Source organism: Mercenaria mercenaria, chromosome 10, assembly GCF_021730395.1.
Source record: "Mercenaria mercenaria strain notata chromosome 10, MADL_Memer_1, whole genome shotgun sequence".
NCBI classification, from domain to species: Eukaryota; Metazoa; Mollusca; class Bivalvia; order Venerida; family Veneridae; genus Mercenaria; species Mercenaria mercenaria.
This window is the reverse complement of record NC_069370.1, coordinates 43,888,824-43,910,852: the sequence shown is the minus strand read 5'-3', so window position 1 is coordinate 43,910,852 and position 22,029 is coordinate 43,888,824. Positions and strand designations below refer to the sequence as shown.

Here is a 22,029-nt window from a genome sequence, read left to right as displayed (position 1 = left end):
AAGTCTATGTAAAACTTGGGACCCCCGGGGCGGGGCCATATTTGACCCTAGGGGGATAATTTGAATAATCTTGGTAGAAGACCACTAGATGATGCTACATACCAAATATCAAAGCCCTAGGCCATGTGGTTTTGTACAAGAAGATTTTCAAAGTTTTCCCTATATAAGTCTATATAAACCATGTGACCCCCGGGTTGGGGCCATATATTTTGATCCTAGGGGGATAACTTGAACAACTTTGATAGAGGACCACTAGATGATGCTACACACCAAATATCAAAGCCCTTGGCCCTGTGGTTTTGGACAAGAAGATTTTTAAAGTTTTTCCTTTCGGTTGCCATGGCAACCAGAGTTCTGCATGGAATTCAATTCTTTGAATAATTTTGAAAGGGGGCCACCCAAGGATCATTCCTGTGAAGTTTGGTGTAATTCTGCCCAGTGGTTTTCAAGAACATTTTTTTAAGAAATTGTTGATGCACTATGCACGACGGACATCAAGTGGTCACAATAGCTCACCTTGTCACTTTGTGACAGGTGAGCTAAAAACGCAATAAAACATGCATCTTTTAGGGACTCAATAAATACCCCACTTCTGCAAAATGTACACATCCACCAACCAAGAGGGCATGACCAGTAATAAGGAAATATATGGTATATTAGACATGAATCTAAAATAAATCTGCTTGTATCCTTGAAATCTGAAGTTTGATATGCATAATCAGTTTATTGGCAGCTTAAAAAAATTAGAACAAGAACTGTTTTAACATTTTATTTTTTAACAGAAATATATCTATATTAACTTACTGGCACAGACATTCCTGACATTATGAACACAGGTGGTGATTTCTGTACAGCCTCTGGCTGTTGCTGTTCATGTTCCACCTCAACAGGTTTTGGTGGGGTCACCTTGCCTGATTTATTTGAGGTTGGAAATGCTGAAAATCAACAAGGAAAATTCTGTTCATTTTTTTTAATGTAGTTGTGATTACTTTTTTCAGAAGGATTTCAGATGAACAGCAAACATAATTATATGTGAGTTAGTTTATTTCAGACATATGGTCTTTTGTCAAACTTTCAAAGACAACAGTTGTCTCGCTAGGAAATCAAACTTGCAACCTCTTAACTCATAGTCTTACAATAGCGCTCTACCTAATGAGGTTACCAGGCCCGCGAGAATTTCTTTTATTGGATTTACCTAACACTGACACAAATGTACATCATATAGTAATTTTCCATTTTTTCAAAATGGAGGAAGACCCCAGGTGCTCCTTTGAGCATTATTTCAGGCATGGACAGGCATCAGGGTAAACCAACGACCTTTATGCAAGCCAGCTGAATGGCTTCCTCACAGACTAGAATCTGATCAAAGAAAGTGAGGAGTCCAATATCTGCTTCAACTTATAAGATCTGTACAAAAAAAGCCTAGCCTGCAATAAAAACAACCCTGAAAACTACAAAAACAACCTACTTATAGATGGTCCCTCTGGAGTTGGTGTTTTATTGTTACTGCTACCACTGGGTTTTGGTGTGGTCTTCTCTTGAACCTTTGGATTAAAATAATACATGACACTATATATATCACTAGATATTTGAAAAAAAAAACCAAATAAAATCATAAATACCTATACAACACCCCCCCCCCCCCCCCCCCCCCCCCCCACCACACACATAAAAAATTCCATCTCATTCAAATCTTGAAGCAAGCAATGTGGTTGTCAACTGCATAAAGTTCTGGCCACCAAACCAAGAGTTAAAACTTTGAACAATCTGGGGTACCAAGGCTCCTCAAGCTCATACAACATCAGTACTGACTTTCAAACCGACATGGACTTAAGTGTAATTTGTCAGATATAAACTGACACTGACACAATGTATGTCATACAGACACTTTTCCAGCTTTTCTAGGTGGAGGAAGACCACAGGCACTCCTGGCATAATCAGGGACAGGCAGGCCAGGGTGGAGCCTCTGACATTCTGTAAACAACCAGGATAGCTTTCTACCATGACATATAATTCTACAACTCAAACAAGATTTCAAAACCCCCAGTGAAGAAAGGTCAGTGATTCAAAGTTCAGCGACCTGAATCACTTGCACACCTATAAGCTTTTTTTTCACCTGCTATGTATTATTAGAATAAATCAATTTAACACGTGTTTGAATCTGGTAATCAATTTGCAGTTCAACAACCATATAAATTCAAACTGTTTTAGGTCGAGGTGACAAAACCACTTCCTCTACCTGCTAATTTGAGATCAGTGACCCTCGGCTATATAATAACTAGAGGCCTAGAGGATGTGTATTGCTCACCTTTTATTTTTCTATTTCATTTTTACTTGCAAGAAATGTGTATTTAATGTTTAAATCAAGTTATAATCTTGTTCAAAAGCAGAAAAAAACCCAATTACATTCAGTAGTAACACGCTTGACCTTTTAGACAGGAAAATTTGCATGGAAAACAATTCATTTAATGATTTTTATGTATGCTGCGTAATACCATAACCGTCTGTCCTTTTTGACTCAGGTGAGCTTTAATCTAAACTTTCTGTACTAAATTACTGACTTTATAAAGACCATGGTGTTTTAAACATTTTCATATCCATTTATATTGCCTGACTCTAAAAATTATAAACAAAAAAATAAAATTCAATCTTACACACTTACATAACTGACTTTAAATCTGGCCATTGTAATGACTTGAAATGCATTTTAAGTGGTTTTAAATACAGTTCAAGGACTACTGATAAGGCATTAGTCATTTCTTTCCAGGTAAAATCAAGTTTAACTTGTGAGTGTAGGTAAAGGGAGGTTACTCATACTTTATTTTACATACCGGGAACAGAATATGTGTGGGAAGACAGATATAATTGTTAATTATTAAGACATTAACTTACTGAAAATTTGGTCTGGCTTGAAAGAAATATTTTCTGTTTAAAATTAATGTTGTGAAGGCTGAAGACCCTTAAAGAAAATTGGGAATTTCCATGTGATGACATATTATGAAACTGTACACCATATTATGCTGTACACATAAGCTTTACAAAAATCTTTAGCCGTTTATGGAGCTGATACGAGTACATAGCTTTATGGCTTTCTATAAAAGCCAGCAATGTACTAATATGAAGAATATGTGATCAAACAGGGCCCTATGCAGCAATGTAGCCTGAAACTTAGACTCAAGGACAGTACAAACTCAGTAAATCATAACTTTTTCTTAGCATATTCACACTGTTGAAATTTTGTTCAGCCATCATTAACTGCAGAGTGAAGATTCCTGCAATGTGTGTGTGTGTGTTTTTCAGTCATATAAACGACGGTGTCTACTTGTAGCAGTGAGCACAATGCCCACCTTTATAGTGCTGCCTCACTGGAATATCACGCTGTAGACACGTGGCATGATACCCCACCCAGTCACATTATACTGACACCAGGCTGACCAGTCCTAGCACTATCCTCTTAATGCTGAGCGCAAAGCGAAGAAGCTACTGGTACCATTTTTTACGTCTTTGGTATGACGCGGCCGGGGATTGAACACACGACCTCCCGCATTTGAAAAGGACGCTCTACCACTAGGCTACCGAGGCAGTTATGCTGCAATGTTTCCATGCCATCGATGTATATTCCACAAAGAAACAGCAAACAAATTGGTTTTTAAAGTTTCCCACTTTAAACCTTGACAAATATGAAACCAGAAAAGGCAAAATGTTGCCACTTGTTTACTGCTATAACATGGCATTTAGACAGTATTTGTAAATAGAATAAGAGCTGTCACAGGAGACAGCGTGCTCGACAATTTTGATGCTTGGTAGTAAAATAGGGCATATCTGAGGAAGCTGGAGCTATCATAACAGTGTTTAATGACTCCAATGTGGATGATGATATCGGACAATAATTTAAGTCCTGAGTTAAGTGTATTAAGTAATAACAGAGATACAGTGAAAGTGCCTAAAATTCTAAGTAAAAAGGTGACACAATTCACAAAATATTATGGACCTTGTGTCAAATGCTATGGGTGATGATTTGGAACATCCATTTTATGATTTTGAATCACAGTCATTTACTGGTAGTAAAACAGAGATATGATGAATAAGCATAAATTTAAAATCAAAATGAAACTAGAGCTGCTTTTGAGAAAAGCACATTCCTCCCACAACTGCCTAATCATTTAAAGATTCAAAGTGGTTTAGGTGAGTGGTTCCTATAGTGATTCAAAATGGTTTGGGTGGTTTGGGTGAGTGGTTCCGATCAGTAATTCTAGGGCCATAATTCAAACGTGCTTGGGCCGATTTGGCTAGTTATCGATATTGGCTAAGGACTTATTGGCATTTTGTTCAAGTCTGGTGAAGACCGGATGAGAAATGTTCGACTTAAAGAGTTCGGACAAGATTTGTGACAGACACATAGACAGGAGTAAATCAATATGTCTCCTTCACCACTGTGTAGTGGGAGACATAATTCTAAGAAACAAGAGCTAAAAAGGTGAAAAAAATCCTGAAATATTTGTCCCAGAGTTATCGGCCTTGTGTCATAATGATGAGGATGATGATGTGGAAGAACTGTTTCAGGTCTGAATTAAATCCATCTAGCAAAAACAGAGATACGGTTCAAGTGCATCAAAACTCCTACCAGAAATTTTAAGTAAAATGGGGAATAATTATTGAAATATTGGTGTGAAAGTTATGACCCCTATATCATATAATGGGACTGATGATGAGAAATAACTATTTTACTTTCAAGCAAATCCATCAAGTTAAACCAAAAGTAATAAGAACGTGCATCAAAACTTTAACAAAGGCGTGGGCTTGGACATCGATGCCTTGGTGGGTAGGATAGCATTCCATTTATTTCATTTAGTTGAGCTAAAAACAGGAAAATGTTGGTAGAAATGCTTGGAACCACTATAAACTTGCCTGCTGTTGTTCTCCAAATGGTGGTATGGGTACTTCCATCTCTCCTTCTGATTCAGAATACTGAGCATCTTCAGCGTTAAGGTCGTACATGCCGCCAACTTCCTGGGTTGGACTGTTTGCACGTTCTAGTTTATGGGCTAGCTTTGCCTGTTCTAACCTAAAACATACTTCAGTTCATAACTATACCATTCATTACAGTTCATGAAATTTAAAGGCTTATAATGACTTAGTTAATCATGTGCTGCACAAAATAAAAATGCAAATTATGTGATGATGAAAATGCGCAACGTGAGGGCCAACATTTCACATTTGATAGCATCAAAATGGGGCCATTTGTTGAACAGGTTATACATTTCTAACCCTAATTCTGCTGGGATCTAACCCCCAACCCTTCTTTAAGATTCAGGCTGTCAAGCAGTCAACCAGAAAAAAGTAGGGCTAAAAGTAGGAGCATTTTTTTAAAAAAAAAAAAAAATTGAATTCCATAGGGAAAACAGGGATTTTGTCAACAAAAAGTAGGGATAGTAGGGCTTTTTTCTTACCTTTCGTGACACTAATCAGGTCCAGATTCAGAAAAATTTTGATTTGGGGGCACCAGTTTAGAACAAAAGCATCACCGGCAGAGCGCCGAGAGCGGGTAGGTACAGGAGAGGGACCTCAGCCTGTTTTGTTTTTTTGATGAATGGGGTCTCATCCCTGAAAGTTTTTGATTAAAAGGTATGAAATGGTGTCCGCTGGTGCATTTTTTGGTCTAAATGTTGAGGGAGGTTCAGGGGGCTCTCCCCATAGAAAATTTTGAAATACAGGTATAAAATACTGGGATCTAGTGCATTTTTTGGTCAAAATTTTGAGGTATTGGAGGGGGTATCCCAGTTATTTTAGAAGGGGTCAGGGGGCTCTCCACCTGGAAAATTGTGAAATATAGGTATGAAATGGTGGCCTCTGGTGCATTTTTTTGGTCTACATGTTGAGGTACTATGAGGGATACTCCTCTCATTCTAGGGGTCAGAAAATTTTGAAATATAGGTATGAAATGGAGGCCTCTGGTGCGTTTTTGGGTAAACATTTTGAGAAAATACTATTCCTTTGCCAAAATAGTTGGGTGCAATTTTGATGAGTAAAGGTCACTTCTCAACCAACTGGAGGACACGGGCCCCCTCGGCCCGCCCTGGATCCAGGCCTGCTAATTGATAAATTACCCAACCTTTTTCTGATTTAGCTGAGAACTACTGTTTGATTCACCATTTGTTCATCTGGGTTTGTTTTAAATAGAATAACTTGCCTGCAAAACTTTAAACAAACTTCCCAATTCGACCAGAATTCGAAAACATTTCAAAGAAGTGTTTTCTTATAAGTAATTTTACTGAGATAGATCCTGCGTATATGTTAAGGACCTTTTATCAAAATGGTAAACAGTTTTGCTAAGTTATTTGAATATCAATCCATGCATACTCTAATTATAGACCTGGTAAGGATAATGATATAAAATCTTTGACATCCTCATCCCATTATCAATGGCTGTGACATAACAAGTCACAAACTTCTTAGAACTTGCCAGGACTTCTCGGTACAAGAAATTAAACATTTATAGATTTGATACTACTGAACATGAACTGCAGGTCATTCTCACTTCCTCATTGATGCGTGTTATTTTTTACCTTCTTTTGGTTTACAAAAAGTACTTTGATTTTCAAGTATTTCCTGTTCACTATTAAAACTTAACCTTGAACATGTAAACCACAAAAGTTTTAGGCAATTTAAGCGTTTTGAAGTGTGCATGATGAATAGCTTTGACCATTTCACTTTTCTTATAAATCAATGCTCAGTGTTGAAGCAAATATTAATACACTCAGTTGCCACACTGATACAGGGAAGTGGGTTGGACCTTGTGATCTGTGATGTGGGATCTGCATGTATCTTTACGTGTAAAAAAAATTTAATCTTGTTTTAAAATTTAAAGTATTTGTGGTAAGAAAATTTAGCAAAAAAATTTTTTTTTTTTTTGGTTGGGTTTAAGTCGCACCGACAAATTTAAAGGTCATATGGTGATTTTCCCAGCTTTGGGGTGGGGAAAGACCCAGGGCCCCCCGTGTTTTATTTCTCAGGCGGGTCCCTGGGTAGAACCCCCGGCCCTTTCGCAACCCAGCTGGTGGTTTCCTCCTAAAGAATTAAAAGCCCGATAAAGCTCGAACCCACATCGATGGGGGCAAGGGTTTGAAGTCGCGCCCCTTAACCACTCGCACGGAGGCCCCTTCCAAAAAGGTAAAAATATTTGACCTCAAACTGAAACTTCTATACTGCCACATTAAAAAAGACCTTTTGATATTTCCCGAGAAAATCACTTTCAAGGGTTTGAACTGGTATCAATTGGGGAAACTTTTCAAAAAAAAAAATTTTTTTTGTAAAATAAGTTACGTTAAGCTTTTTTTATGTATATTCATTTTTGTGTAGGGAAATAAATATTCAATTAATTAATAAATACTGTGAATATCCCCTTTACCGAAATTTTGTAAAATTTTTGAAAGTGAAAAGGGTTCTTTTTGGGCAAATAGGTCTTAGCTATGAATGCTTCCTTCCCAACAAAAAATGTTGGTATAAAGGCCGTTTTTGAAAAAACGTCTAAAAATGTTCTTATGGTCTAAATGAAGCCTTTATAAAAAATGATTTATTTTCCGTGCTTTTTTAAGTGCGGAGTGTTAGGCAATGCTCCCCCAATTCTCATAATTAAATTTTGGTTTGCACTAAACTGAGCCTTTCGAAAACGTATTGTATATAAATGTTTTTTATTTTTTTTTTGTTGGGTTAAACACATCAAAAAATTTAGGACATGGAAAATTTTTCCCAGCTCGGTGCCCGTTCAGCATTTTTTCGGAGAGTCCAAATCTGGTAGAATTTCGAATTCCGAAACCCAGCTAGATGTTTCCCTTAATGAAAAAGCTATGTTTTTTAAAGCTTTTTGGTGCAAATGCGGCAAAAATATAAAATTGCTAAAAAGGGGTCATAAAAAGTACTACTAAAATTTAAAGGTTTAGGAGTTATCATCAAAACAAAAAAATTTTTTATAAAAACGTAACATCATTACCAATATTTTTTTTAACCAAAAATGTTCTGCGTATTTCCCGTATGAAAATTTCTAAAAAATTTTCCCCCCCTTTAAAAAATGATCCCTTTGAAGAAATAGAAATAAAAATTGCTGAAAAATGTGCCAACTTAATTATGTGAAATTTCAACCCGCAGCGTTTGCAAATGAATCAAGGGGTTTCCCTGCTTGGGTCATCCCAGTGAATGGCCCGGCGGAAAGGGAGAACCCTCCCCAGAATCTTTTTCCTTTGTTCTGCAGCCAAAAAAAACCCAATTAATCAAACTTTGTTGACTAAAAAATTTGATAAAACGCTTACAGATCTAAAATACACATGCTAGTTGTAACTAACTGTGTTAATTTTTAAGTCACACCAAAATGAAATGGTTTAAGTCGTACGATGAATTTCCAGCTTTGATTTAGGGGAAAACCCGAACCCCCTTGGCATTGTTTGAGGCAAAATGAGCACTTTGTAAACCCACAGACTTTTGGAACCCAGATGGATTGCTAAAAACACGAGCCCCAAAAACAGGCACATAAAAAGAAACCCAACAATGGTCACATTTCTTTTAATTACTTTAGAAATCCCCAATTTTATTTTGTCTCACTTTAATTTTAATCAATCCCCAGTAGTTCTCTATTTTGTTTTCTGTGATTTGTTTTGTTTTTCATATTTATGGGCGAGTTTTTGTATTTGGTTTATATACGGGAAACGATCAAAGTTGACTGAGTTTATGGACTTTTTGGGAAAAATTTTACAGATAAGTTAAATAAGAAAAAAAAGAAGAAAAAAGGAAAAAATTTTTCAGAACGGACTGTGTTCGAGGACTATTTTTTATAAAATTTTTCCTTTTTTTCAGCTTTTGGGGCCCATGTTTTGAAAACTATAATTTTTGAATTTTTTGGTAAATTGCACCCAATGAAAATTTCTGAGAAATTATTTCAAGACAAACAAATGTTTAGGAGAATTATGTTGTTTGCAGATTTTTCTATTTATGAGATGAAAAATCAACTGCAAATCTAAAATTTGGGAAACAAAAAAATTCCCCAAAGCCTGCTTCTTAGACTTTATGCTTGAGTTTTCTGATTTTTCTGTAAAAAAAAAGTACAACAAAGAAATCCTCAAAGTTTTTCCCTAAAATTTGGTACAAAAACTTGTATTTGTTGCAAATTGACTAAGGCTGAAAAATATAGTGGGTTGTTTTTTTTCCGAAAAACCCAAAATTTTTGTTTTTTATTAAAAAAGTGACATTATAAGCAAAAAAATCATCCTTTGTTGTCTTTTAAAATCGGCTCCTCCATCGTTTGCCCTGTTTTTAAAGGAAAGAGGAACACAAAACTCCCAAATTTTTTTTTTGGATGCTATATTGAATCAAATAATATTCTAAAACATTGAATAAACAAAAACTGATTAGTTAGTGAAGGAATTACACGAAGAATGATGTGTTCAGGAAAAATCAGTTTTTAAAATAACTTAGCTGATTACATAAGATCATTCAATATCGAGATTTCTCTAAGATTCAATGTCTGAGCTACAAAACTGCCCCTTCTACTAAAAAGTCCTTGAAAAAAATTTACTGAATTTCATTTTTAATTAAGGGGGGTTGTTACAGCCATTTTTTCAGCTGTAACTAGGGAGGAAAATCCCAAGTGCCCCCTCCAGTTTTTCGTTAAAAGCAGGTACTGTAGAGATGTTGACTGTTGTAAGTATATAGTTTTGCACAGATTTTTTAGATTTACTGTGACAAAAACTATGTCCAGGGGCACATGCAGTATTATGCAGGTTATAAAACCTGTCGCTGGTTGCTAGAAAGTAAACTTTTTTAAATTGGGAAGTAACTTTTGTTATGAACCCGCTTTAAACTTGTGAGTTTGCCCTATTAAAAAAACAGATTCCTTTGTGTTTTTCTTTTGAACTGGAGTTTGGGGACTTTTCTTCGGGGTTTTCCCACCTGACCGTGCCTGTTAAAAGAAATCATAGAAACAATAAAACCTGTATAAAGAAAAACCCCTGGTAAAACAAAAAATGCCACTTTCATGTGATCTTATCTTCAAGTTAAAATTGGTACAAATTTAAAAAAGTTTCATGCATTTTTAGACCCCGACTGGTGGTGTATGCGCAAGTTTTACTTTTAGGAAATACATTTTGAGGGTTTATAAGTAAAACTGATGTTCATGAAAAATTTTACTAAAAATTTTGGGGGTGTGAATGGATTCCTCCATGAAAGAATAGAACGAAGTAAAATTTTAAAAATGCAAGGGAAAGAGATTTAACAGTGACAAGACGAATACATAAAAAAGGTCCCAAATTTCTTTATTTTTTCTTTTTGATAAGCATTTATCTTAGGGGCGAATTTGCTGAAATTTGGTTTTTCAAAATACTTAAATTTTACTGCGAGCTTTTAATCCCACTTACTACTTTTAAATCATTTTCCCCAATGGTTTATTTTTGAATCCTTATAAACCCCGCGACACAAAAAAAAATAAATTTTGAACAAAGAGGGGAAAATATGACTTAAAAGGGTATTAGAATTCCTTGTACATGAGATGGGTAAAAATTTTCCCCAAAAATAAATTTTCTTAAAATTTTGGATATTGAAGGACAATCATCTAAGGAAAAAAAATATGAAAAAAAAATCATATAAAACCGTTTTGAAAGGGTTATTGCCTTGAAACTGCTCTTTGGGGAAAATGATGTTTAAAAAGGCAGATAACCCCTTTTTCAATACCGTGCCCTATGTTTTTTAAATGCATATTTTTTTTTTTAGTGATTGCCCTTCAATTCCACAGTTTGAAGAATTTATTGTTGGGGAAAAATTTCCCCCCAATTCTAGCGACGTTTAATAATACAGAATCACCCCCAGAAACTGCATTAAAACCAAACCAAAAGTGGGAAAATACACAGCCTAACTTAAACATCAGTATTTGACGTAACTTAGAGCGAGTTTGATACAAGCGAAAAAAACTTACACATTTCAAGGTCATTTAACCCAATTTTGCAATCTTTTTTATTTTTAGAGATTTTATAATAATTTTTTAAAACCCTGATTACTTTTTGCAAAAATTTTCAATGTACCCAAAAATTTTCAAAACTGGGTAAATTTTTCCCCAAAAGTTGGGTTTGGGAAAAGCCTCTTTTTAAATTTTTTAAAAATTTAGTCAAAGCCTTTTTCATTTGTTCCGATTGGCCCAGGTTTGTAATTGGGGGAAAATCTTTTTTCCCGCAAAGATGGGTCAACCCTTACTTTATTTACTTTTTTTGGGTTTTAGGCCCCCCAAAACCAGTATGGGTTTATATGGCGCCAAACAGGACTCAAATTTTGGTTCCACATATTTTTAAAAATAAAACACCCTTTTATTCAAAAAATTTGCAAAAAATGAGATGTCAAAAATTTTGTTTCTCAGAGTTTTGGGTGCCAAAATTTAAAATTATGTAAAGTGAGTTAAGGTTTTATCCCACCCTTTGGGTTAGATGTGCAGGTAAAAAGGGGTTTTGATTTAAGGGGATAAATTAGGTGAATGATTCAAACATCCCCCAAACCCCCCAAAAAAACGTAATAACAAATTTCTGCCCTAAACCTGGCCCCATACAGTTTTGCAGTTTGTCAGTTAAACCCAAGAAAGAGTTGGTTTGATATGAAACTAAACATCAAATAAAACTGTTTAAAAAGTATAAAAAAATATATTTTTTTTAAATATGCCTTAGATGCTGGAAAAAACTTCAGAAGGGGGTCTCCTTTTGATAGTTCCAATTTATTAGTAAAAAATTTTTTGTATATAGAAAGAATGAAAAATGTGCAATTTAATGTATTGGCAATATTTGACCCTTTAAATTAAACAAGGGGTCATGATGCCCCGGGGACGTCCCCTGAGTAATATATCTATTGTTTAAAATGTAAAAATGATGTTTTTTAGAATTTTTGGGAAGTTTTTCCTTTTGTACAATAAAAATAACCCCTGGGGGGGGCCCAAATTTTCCCCCGGGGGTCTGATTTAAAACAAAGTTTGTGAAGCTACTAGGCAATGTTTTTTAATATTAATCTGGCCCTTCGGGTTATTTTCGAAAAATTAAAAGTTTTCCCCTATTTACAATCAAGTAACCCCTGGGGTGGGTCAATTTGACCTGGGGGACAGGGGGGGGGGGGGGGGGGGGGTAAAATTTTTGAACAAATTTTGTAGGGGTCCATAGGCAAGCTACATGTAAAATTTCTTAGGCCTTATGGTTTTTTTTTAGAAAATTTTGAAGTTTTTTTATTATAAATCAAGTACCCCAGGGGGGGCGGGGTCTTTTGACCCAGGGTCATGATTTGAAAAAAATTTTTGTAAAAGTTATGGAAATGCTTCTTCAAATATTAAGCCCTAGGCCTTTTGGGTTTATTTTAAAAAATTTTTGAAGTTTTTCTATGTAAAATCAAGTGACCCGGGGAGGCTAAAGTCGACTTTAAAAAGCTGGTTATGTAAAATTTATCACTTTTACATCATAAAAAATGCATGAAACAAATATAAAAACTTCTTTAAAAATGGTTTTTTTTTTAAGGCCGGCTGTCCAAAAAGGGTGGCCCTTTCCACAGCCCTTTTTTTTCAAAATTTTACACCATGAAAGTAAAATGAAGATTTTTTTGTAAAATAAAAAAGTGCGTTAAATTTAACAGAAAACTTTTTTTTCCCATGTTTTGTGTGTGAAGTTTTAAAATTTAATTTTTTCCTAATGAATCTTAAGGTTAACAAATCTGCTGCAAAAAACAACCCCAATTTTTAAATGTGGAATTAAAATGCAGAATTTCAATTTTGGTTTAAAATGGGCCCATTGAATATAAATAAAACATAATCAAAATTTTGGCTTCCGCATAAAAATATTTACATTTGGTTCTTGCTTTTTCTTCTTTCTTTCCCCCTGTTCAAATAGAAAGAAAAAACAAAATTAATCCAAAGGGTTTTTTCACTAAATTTTTATTTTATGAGCACTTTTTTGCATCTGTAATAAAGCCCCTTACCTGTTTTTAAACAGAAACTTTAAATAGTGTTTTTTTGCAGGCGCTGACTATTCGAAAAATTGATGGATTTGGGGGTTGAAATATTCCCGAGTTTTTTCAGACAAAAAGAAAAATAGTAAGAAAAAAATGTCTGCCTTATGGCAATGTGTGCCCAGCCGTAAGTAAAATGTTAAAATTTTATAGCATATTTAAAACCGTTTGAAAAATATGGAATGGTATCCCAAAATTAACAAAATTTTCATTCAAAAAAAGGGGCCAAAATGAGAAACTTCCTAGTTATGTTTCTTGCCTACAATGTGAATGATGGAAATTAAGGGTTTTAAAAGTTAAAGCCGTATGACAAACAGGTTAGGCAAAATTGGACGGGTTTGGAAAAAATTTTTCCAAACTTAAATTAAAAAGGGGACATAATAAGGTAAATAGTTACGTACTTTTGCCTACAGTGGAGATCATGACGTAAAAAAAAGGTTCAAAGTTTCAAACCCCTGCAAATGTTTTGGGGGCAAACATTGACTTGTAGAAAACCGAAACAAATTTCCCCGTCCAAAAAGGGGCATAATTCGCTAAAATCGTGACAGATTATGTACTCTGCTACAGTGGAAATCATGATTTAAGCAAGTGTTCAAAGTTTCAAAACCCCATGTCAAAAAAGTTTTTTACAAACGGGGATTTTAAGAAAATGAACCAATTTTAAATTTTCCCAAAAGCTGTCACATAATGACAAATGCCCGCGAGATTTATGCCAAGAATTTTAAAATTAGAGTTACGGACTGACAAGAAAAAGACCAGTTTCCCTTTTAACCTCAAATGTAACCTTTACCTTTGATCTAGGGGGTTTGGGTCTTGGCAGACACGTCATTCATTTGGGGCCCCTTTATGCCAAATAAAATTTAAAATCCCCCGATGATGGCCCGAGTTGAACCAGCATGAAACAGACCCTGTTTAAACCTTTTACTTCTAAGTGTGACCTTAACCCCTTTGGAAAAGGGGTTTTGGGTATTGCGCATGAACCCTTTGTTCTTATGGTAAAAATTTAGCCAAGTTATTTTAAAAAACCCTTCATGGATGGGAGGGGTTTTGGAACCGAAAAACGAAAAGAACCCTTTTAACCTTTGATCTTAAATGTGACCTTTAATTGGGGCAGGGGGCTGGGGCGTGTGCACCAAATACCCATTTTTGGAACAGTTCGCGGTTTTCAAAATCCCCTTATGGATGGCAGGTTACAGCCCAGACAAAATAGTTTACAGAGTTATGTATTTGCCTGATAGAGAAGTTATAATAAACAAGTGATAGAAGTTTAAAGCCATATGTCAACTGTTTAAAACAAAATTGAATGGTAGAAAAAATTTTAAATAAATTTTTAATTAAAAGGGCCATAATTTAGCCCAAAAACCCTTTAAAGGGTTTTGTCCCTCGAAACCCGTTATAAGTCTCGATATAAGCGGTAGCACTTGGCTCCCCTATTTTGGGGGGGGTTAAAATAAACAACAAACTGAAAATGCTTTTGTAAAAAAAATAGTTCCCCCAATGCAAAAATCCCAAGGCAAGAAGTCAAAAGGGGTCAGGGCGAAAGTCAAAAAGGAAAATGTGGTTTGGTGCAATAGGGATTATCTATTGGAGTCCAGTCACCGTAAATTTCAACCTTTTGGCCCCAGTGGTTTCGTCAGTTTAGGGTTCTGGATTGACCTTTGATCAAGTGACCTCAAAATAAATAGGGGGTCATCACTCGAGTCCCAAATTTCCATTAAGTTTCCATTGTAGGTCAAGTGGGTTTCAAAATTATTCCAAAAAGATTAAGAACGGCCTGTGACCTTGACTTTAATGATACCCCAAATCAACGGGGTCTTCTTGCTTTCAATCATCCTATGAAGTTTAACATTTGGGTCAAATGGTTTCAAGTTTTGATAGGAATGGTTTTCAATGTTCGGCCCCGGACTGACCCTTTAAAAAGAGTGACCCCCCAAAAAACCCCGGGGGCATTACTCGCATGACCCAACATTATGAGTTTTCATTTTGGGTCAAAGGGGCTCAGTTATGACCGAATGGTTTTTCAATGTTCGGCCCCCGTGACCTTTACCTTTCACGAGTGACCCTAAAATCGTTAGGGGTATCTACCGCATGCCCAAAAATCTTCAAATTTCAACGTTTGGGTCAAGGGTTCTCAAAATTTTCTGCCCGGGAAAGGTTTTCAAGGTCAGGCCCCGTGCCCCTTTCCTTTTAAAGGAGTGACCCCCCAAAACGATAGGGGGCATTATTTGCGTAAATCATCTATGAAATTTTAACATTCTGGGTCAAGGGTTCTTGTTTTTGATCGGAAAAAGGTTTTCCCGTTCAGGCCCCCGTGCCTTGCCTTTTTTGGAGTGACCCCAAATCAAAAAGGGGTTTTATTACTCTTTATGACCAAACATCCTTGAAGTTTCAAAATTCTGGGTCAAGTGGTTTTGGCTATTTACGGGGAAAAGGTTTTTTCCCTGTTAGGCCTGTGACCTTGACCTTTGAGGGGGTGACCCCCAAAAACAATAGGGGTCATTTCTTTAGACCAATCATCCTGTGAAGTTTCAAGTTTTGGGTCAAATGGTTTTTGTTATTGTGGGGAAAGGTTTTCAAGTTCAGGCCCCGGGGGCCTTGACCTTTGCGGAGTGACCCAAAAAAAAAAGGGGCGTCTACTCCGAGCCTAAACCTATGAAATTTTAAGGTTCTAGGCAATGGGTTTCCCAGTTTTTGCTCGGAATGAAGTTGGGGTACGGGGCGGGGACAGCGGCAGGGCAAAAAAATAGTCTCCCGGGGAAACTAACAAGAGCGTCTCCCTAGGATGACACATGCCCCGGGCACTTTGAAGAAGTTTTGGCCGATGTTTGAGTTTAGGACCTTTGCCCACGGACCGGGTCTTGTGCGCGAACGTGGTCTTTCTGGGCCACACATTTAGGTAGTTATTTTAAATCCATCATGAATGCAAAGTATGGACCGGAACCCCCTCAATGCACTATCTGAAATATGACCTTTAACGTTAAGTGTGACCTTTTACCTTTTAGCTACAGCCGGGGTTTGCGGAAAACACGTCGTTTCTTTGGGCAATTATGCCCAAATTTTTTAAAAAAACCCTGATGAATGACAAAGATAGGACCGAAAAGCCCCCAAATATCAGAAAAAGACCCTTTTAAGTCGGTGATGACCTTGGCATGGGCCCCGGGGCTTGCGTGCGAATGTATTTACTGTGGTACACATTCATGCCAAATTATTTTAAAAAACCTCCATGGTGAAAAGAATGGACCGGGCACGCCCAACTATCAGGAAATGACCTTTTCGCAAGTGTGACATTGACCTTTTAGCACGGACGGGTCTTCTCCCCACATGTCGTCTTACGGGGTAAATTATGCCAAGTTTTGAAAAACCCTCCACGATGACAAAAATACACCCGGGCACGAAAATTGCGGAAGCTGACAGAGCAGACGACAACGGTTCCAAAAACTATATGCCTCCCTTTGGGGGCAAAAAACGAATCCAGTCCGGGGGTGTTATTTAATTTTATTTATAACCGCATTTAAAAAATACATGTACCCGTGTAATTAAACCCCCTTTTCCCGCAATTGACAAAAATCAAAAACTGGGCTGTAGCTTTCTTGTTTGCGTTTTGTTGAAATGTGACAATTGGGCAATCGTACGTGTCAAATTGTTTTTTTGATAACAACGTGAAATTGGTTCAGTAAAAATCAAAAAGTTAAGTTTGCCAATTAAGGGTGACTTGAACTTTGAGTGAAAAAAAAAATCAAACAAAAGGCAAGTTTTGTAATAAAATGCAGCGTTTTTGTATCATACATTCGTTATGGAATTTTAAAAAAGATTCAACGCACTGAAAGCCATATTGGATTGTTCTCGTTTTAAATTGTAATTTTAAAGACGGTGATTTAAAATTTTCTATTTTTTATCGATTTTTTTTAGATATAAAAATATTTTTTTTAAGACTTTTTCCGCGTTTTTTTTCTTTTAGTTACATAAACCCTATTTCAATTGCATTGCATATGTAATTTTTCCCACCCCCACTCCCCACACGCGTTTTTTCGGGGTACACAATTCCAACTTTTTTAGAATCACGGAAATGATGAGCTACCGTTATAATTTTTTAATGATTTCTCGTAGATTTTAAAAATAAATAAAAAATCCCCCCTTTTTTAAAAAAAGAATTCCTTATGTAAAAAAAAGCGTTCAAAAAAGTTAATCATTCCCGGGGGGTGGGGGGAGCATTTGACTGTCGCCCCAAACCCGTTAAAATTTAACCCCGCTGATCGGGGTCTCGAACTGGATCCGATGAAGGTTATAAAAGGGGCCAGTGTACGCTTTCCTAAAATGGAACGGTGATGGTACCAAAATTGAAAATTCAAAGCTTATTCAAAGGTTTTGTAAAATGTGGGTGGTAGAAAACTTAAAATAGGGGTTTTGCAAAAACCGATGCGAGTAAAAAAGTTACTTATTTTCAAATAGTAAGCTAAAATTTACTTCCAAAAAATATTTTGGACCAACTGTGACAATCATCCTGAAATCTTAAACCATATTTTCCCTATTTATTACAATGGTTTTGTTGTTTCAAAGGTGTTTTTACAGTTGATCAGAGTTCTAGCTTTCATGTACGTGCTTCAGGTGTCAACAACACCTTTTACCATTGCAAAATGTAGAGTATTATGGCCATGTAATGTAAAATTTTATGACATCCTGTGTATTCCATTGGAATAATTATGTCATTCATAGACAAAATATATTCATTTAATTATTATTTTACATGTTCTAAGCTAAAATGGCATTAAGTTTAACCATGTTAGTTTTGTGTTAAAACATCTGCAAAATCCCTCAAAATCTGCAGATGTTATAGAAGGTCTTACACATCGCGGGCTTAGCGCAAAACGGTTGTAACTCCTTTTTATTTTATATCAGGTACAACCGTTTGCGCTAAGCCCACATGCTAATGGTTACTTTTTATCTTTATTTATCCAACGGATATCAAAATTATTTTGCAAAACGAATTTTAACGGCAAAAATTACTACCTAACTGCTTACCCAGAATTTGTCTATGTACCCGCCCAAGATTTTTCAAACTTTAAATTCCCAAATTTTTCCTAAAAATTTCAGAATTCTTTCTTGTTTAAAAAACATTGAAAATACAACTTTTTCATGATTTTCTTTTATTTTACAAAAAAAAACTTTAAAAAAAACGTAACTGATAAATTGATCATCCCTTTTTTTTTTTACAATTCTTTTTTTTTATAAAAATGATATTTTTTAAAAATTGTTTGGAATCATTTTAATTTTACATGTTTCTATAAAAATTGATATTTTTTAAAAAAATTTTATTGTAATCCATGAATTATAAAATGTTTTTCTTTCAAAATAATGTCAATACTAAAGATAAAAAACCTAAAAAATAAATCCAAAATTTTTCAAGAAAAATAAACAATTAATATGATAGAATTTTTGGGCAAAGGGAGGTTTAAACAAAAGACAAAGATTTTTATTATTTGAAGACATCTTCTAACTGTTTGGAAAAAATTTTCATCTCTAGTGAACCACCAGCTCTACCCCTGTAACCTCAATTTTCAAATTAGAAAATATTTCAAAGTTGGGGGATGCTTAAATGGGGGATGAAAAATCAAATTTTGAGTAAACTTTTAAAAAATAACATGCAAATTTTTCCAATTTCTTTACAATAAAAAAAGACAGAATATTTCTAATTTTCCAAAAACCTTTTGATGATGGTTTTAATAGCTAGTGAAATTTAAAAGAAACAAAAAAAAGCAATCATGAGTTTTTTCATTTTTCAAAAATTGAAAAATCTAGAAAATAATTAAAGTTGGATCCATTGGCTTTTACTTTTATTCAAAAAAAATGAAGCAGTGGCAAAGGGTCCATGGTTTTTGCAACAGTTTCTCTAAATCAATAAAGGGTTTGAAAGGGAACGCAGGATCCGACCAGACTGCGCGGATGGCAGGTGGTCTGGATCCATGCTGTCGCAAAGCCACTTTGTTGGTTTTCCCCTGGGCAGTCTTTTTAAAATCCACATGAACTTTCAGTTAGAGCATAAAAGGGAGGGGAATCCAAAAATGGGTTTGTAAGATTTTCTACTATGAAAATTAATTTAAACCTTTGGCAAATATTTGAGAAAACAATTATCCAAAACAGGATTTAACGACAAACAGATATTTCTCATGTTCGTAACATAAATTGTGGCGGACACATTTCAAACGAAGGCATTACGAGCCTTTAAGTTTCTGACTCAGCTGGGCAACCAAGTGCTCTAGAAATAGTTCCCCAAGTCAGTACCTAACTGGCAACTTTTAACTGGTTACCAATAAGGGCTAGGATTATGTTTAACCTTTAGCCTGGTGGCAGAAAGTGAGTCTGCCTTTGCAACGAAAAAAAAACAAGAGCACCGCCTTGCGGGTGCTGACGCTCATCTGATTTTTTTTGTATAATAGAAATATTGTCCTACCCATGATTTTCTAAGTCTAAAAAGGGCCATCATTCTTGCAAAAAGCAGGACAGAGTTATGCTTCTTGATGTACAAAATCCGCTTATGATGGTGAAAAACTGTTGCAAGTTTTAAAGCAATAGCTTTGATAGTTTAGGAGAAAAGCTGACTTAAACATAATACTCAACCAAGAAAACTGATTTTCTAAGTCTAAAAGGGGCAATAATTATTGCAAAAAGCAGGATGGAGTTATGTTTCTTGCTGTACAGGGTCAGCTTATGATGGTGAACAAGTGTTGCAAGTTTAAAAGCAATAGCTTTGATAGTTTAAGAGAAAAAGTTGACCTAAACATAAAACTTAACCAAGAAATCTGATATTTTCTAACTCCAAAAGGGGCCATAAATCTTGCAAAAAGCAGGATGGAGTTATGTTTCTTGCTGTACAGGGTCATCTTATGATGGTGAACAAGTGTTGCAAGTTTTAAAGCAATAGCTTTGAGAGTTTAGGAGAAAAGCTGACCTAAACATAAAACTTAACCAAGAAAACTGATTTTCTAAGTCCAAAAGGTGCAATAATTCTTGCAAAAAGCAAGATGGAGTTATGTTTCTTGATGTACAGGGTCAGCTTATGATGGTGAACAAGTGTTGCAAGTTTCAAAGCAATAGCTTTGATAGTTTGGGAGAAAAGTTGACCTAAACATAAAACTTATCCAAGAAATTTGATATTTTCTAAGTCTAAAAGGGGCCATTAATCTTGCAAAAAGCAGGATGGAGTTATGTTTCTTGCTGTACAGGGTCAGCTTTTGATGGTGAACAAGTGTTCCAAGTTTCAAAGCAATAGCTTTGATAGTTCAGGAGAAAAGCTGACCTAAACATAAAACTTAACCTGGCAACGCCGACGCAGACACCGATCAAGTGATGACAATAACTCATCATTTTTTTTTCAAAAAATCAGATGAGCTAAACAACTGAAACCATATCTTTTTACTAAGTTTTATAATTATTTTGACTTGATGGTGGTGTTTAGAACTAAGTACCTTGGTGTAAAAGCATATTGTATGATACATTTTTGCACTATATATAAATATAATGTATTAACAACAGAATTAACCCGACAAATGGGCCATCACAAACCACAACAAAAAACATAAAAATCAAAATTAAAACTTTTATACCTTTTTTTCTTCATCTGAGGAGCTTTTCTGGGGGCTTTTTAAATCTTTTTCTGGGACTTGCTTTGGTGTATCAGCTGGTCCTCCTTAGACCCTTTGTTACCAACATCTTCATCTTCACCTGGTATAACTATAGGCTGCATAGCTGGTGGAGGTGGGTTTTCTGCTTTACTACCGGGGCGTGCTAACCGTCGAGTGCTGCGTGGTGTTCTCAAAGGTGTTCTTCGTGTTGATACGACAGACTAAACAAATATTCACGAGATAATCATGACTTGTTTTTTTGTTAGGTTCAAACAACACATTAACAAAATTATAGGTCATATGGTCACTTCCAGCTTCTGATGGTGTATTTTAGACACAAGGGAGCACCTGCATAGAACCACAAACCTTCTTCATCCTAGATTAATGGCTTCCTCACACCTAAAAATTCCAAGTAGGGCTTCCAACCTACTGTGTTGAGGGGCAAGCAATCAAAGTCAGCAACCTTAACCACTTGGCTATGGAAGTCAGATATTCAGAAAAATCAGTATTTAATTTAGAGAAATAGGAGTCTTCAAACATTTCTGAAACGGGTACATACTGTGAAGTCATTTAATTTAGTGGGCATAAAATTTCATGGTTTTGGTCAAAACGGCAATTTCGTGGGGATATGAATTCGTGGAATTCAACTTTTGAACATAAAATGAACAGAAATTTTACTTATTTGTTGGGATTAAATTTTGTGGATTCACTAAACCACGAAATTCACGAAAATTAGTCCCCAACGAATATTAATGATTTCACAGTATGCAACAATTTCATTACAGCAATGGTCACTTGATAATCATACTAGGATAGTGATTTTCAATCTTTACTCGAGGAAGAAAACTGATATACTTCTGACAATCGCTTGCATCTGGATAAAACCATTAACTTTTTGCTTGTTTTGTTCCTTTGTTTTGGGTATAATGCCATTTTTCAATAGTATTTATTTCAGTTATTTAACAGCAGGCAGTTAACCTAACCAGTGTTCCGGGATTCTGTACCAGTACAAACCTATTTTCTGCTAGTAACTGCCAACTTCCCCACAAGAATCAGAGGTGGAGGATGAATGATTTCAGACACCATGTCTTTTATCAAATCACCAAAGAGAACATACACCCTGCCCAGGGATGAAACTCACTTCCCCCCGACCCATAGAATTGCACTCTCCCTACTGAGCTAAGCGGGCAGGTTTCAACAGTTCAGTGGCTTCTTCATTCACAACAATTCAACTCCAGCTAGACTGAACTTGTAAAAGCTGTGAGTGGCAGTTGATTCTAGCCTAAACAAGCAGTTACATTTATAACAGATGCATATTGTTAAGAACTTTTTTTTCTTTCAATTTTACCAAAATTTATTCTAAAAGGGGGAAAAGGACAGCACTAAGTTTTCCAAAGGA

General features: G+C 35.7%; 1 protein-coding gene across 1 annotated transcript in view; it reads right to left on the bottom strand.

Moving 5' to 3' along the window:
• The window catches only part of LOC123560779 (DNA topoisomerase 2-binding protein 1-A-like), a 70,849-nt gene that overhangs the window by 8,212 nt on the left and 40,608 nt on the right, over positions 1-22,029 (bottom strand). Inside the window, exons 34-37 of the mRNA XM_053516894.1 lie at positions 20,654-20,851; positions 4,909-5,082; positions 1,469-1,544; positions 805-935 (exon numbers count right to left, since the gene is read on the bottom strand). Of these exons, the coding sequence (XP_053372869.1) occupies positions 805-935; positions 1,469-1,544; positions 4,909-5,082; positions 20,654-20,851 (579 nt within the window). The remainder of the gene's footprint in view (positions 1-804; positions 936-1,468; positions 1,545-4,908; positions 5,083-20,653; positions 20,852-22,029) is intronic.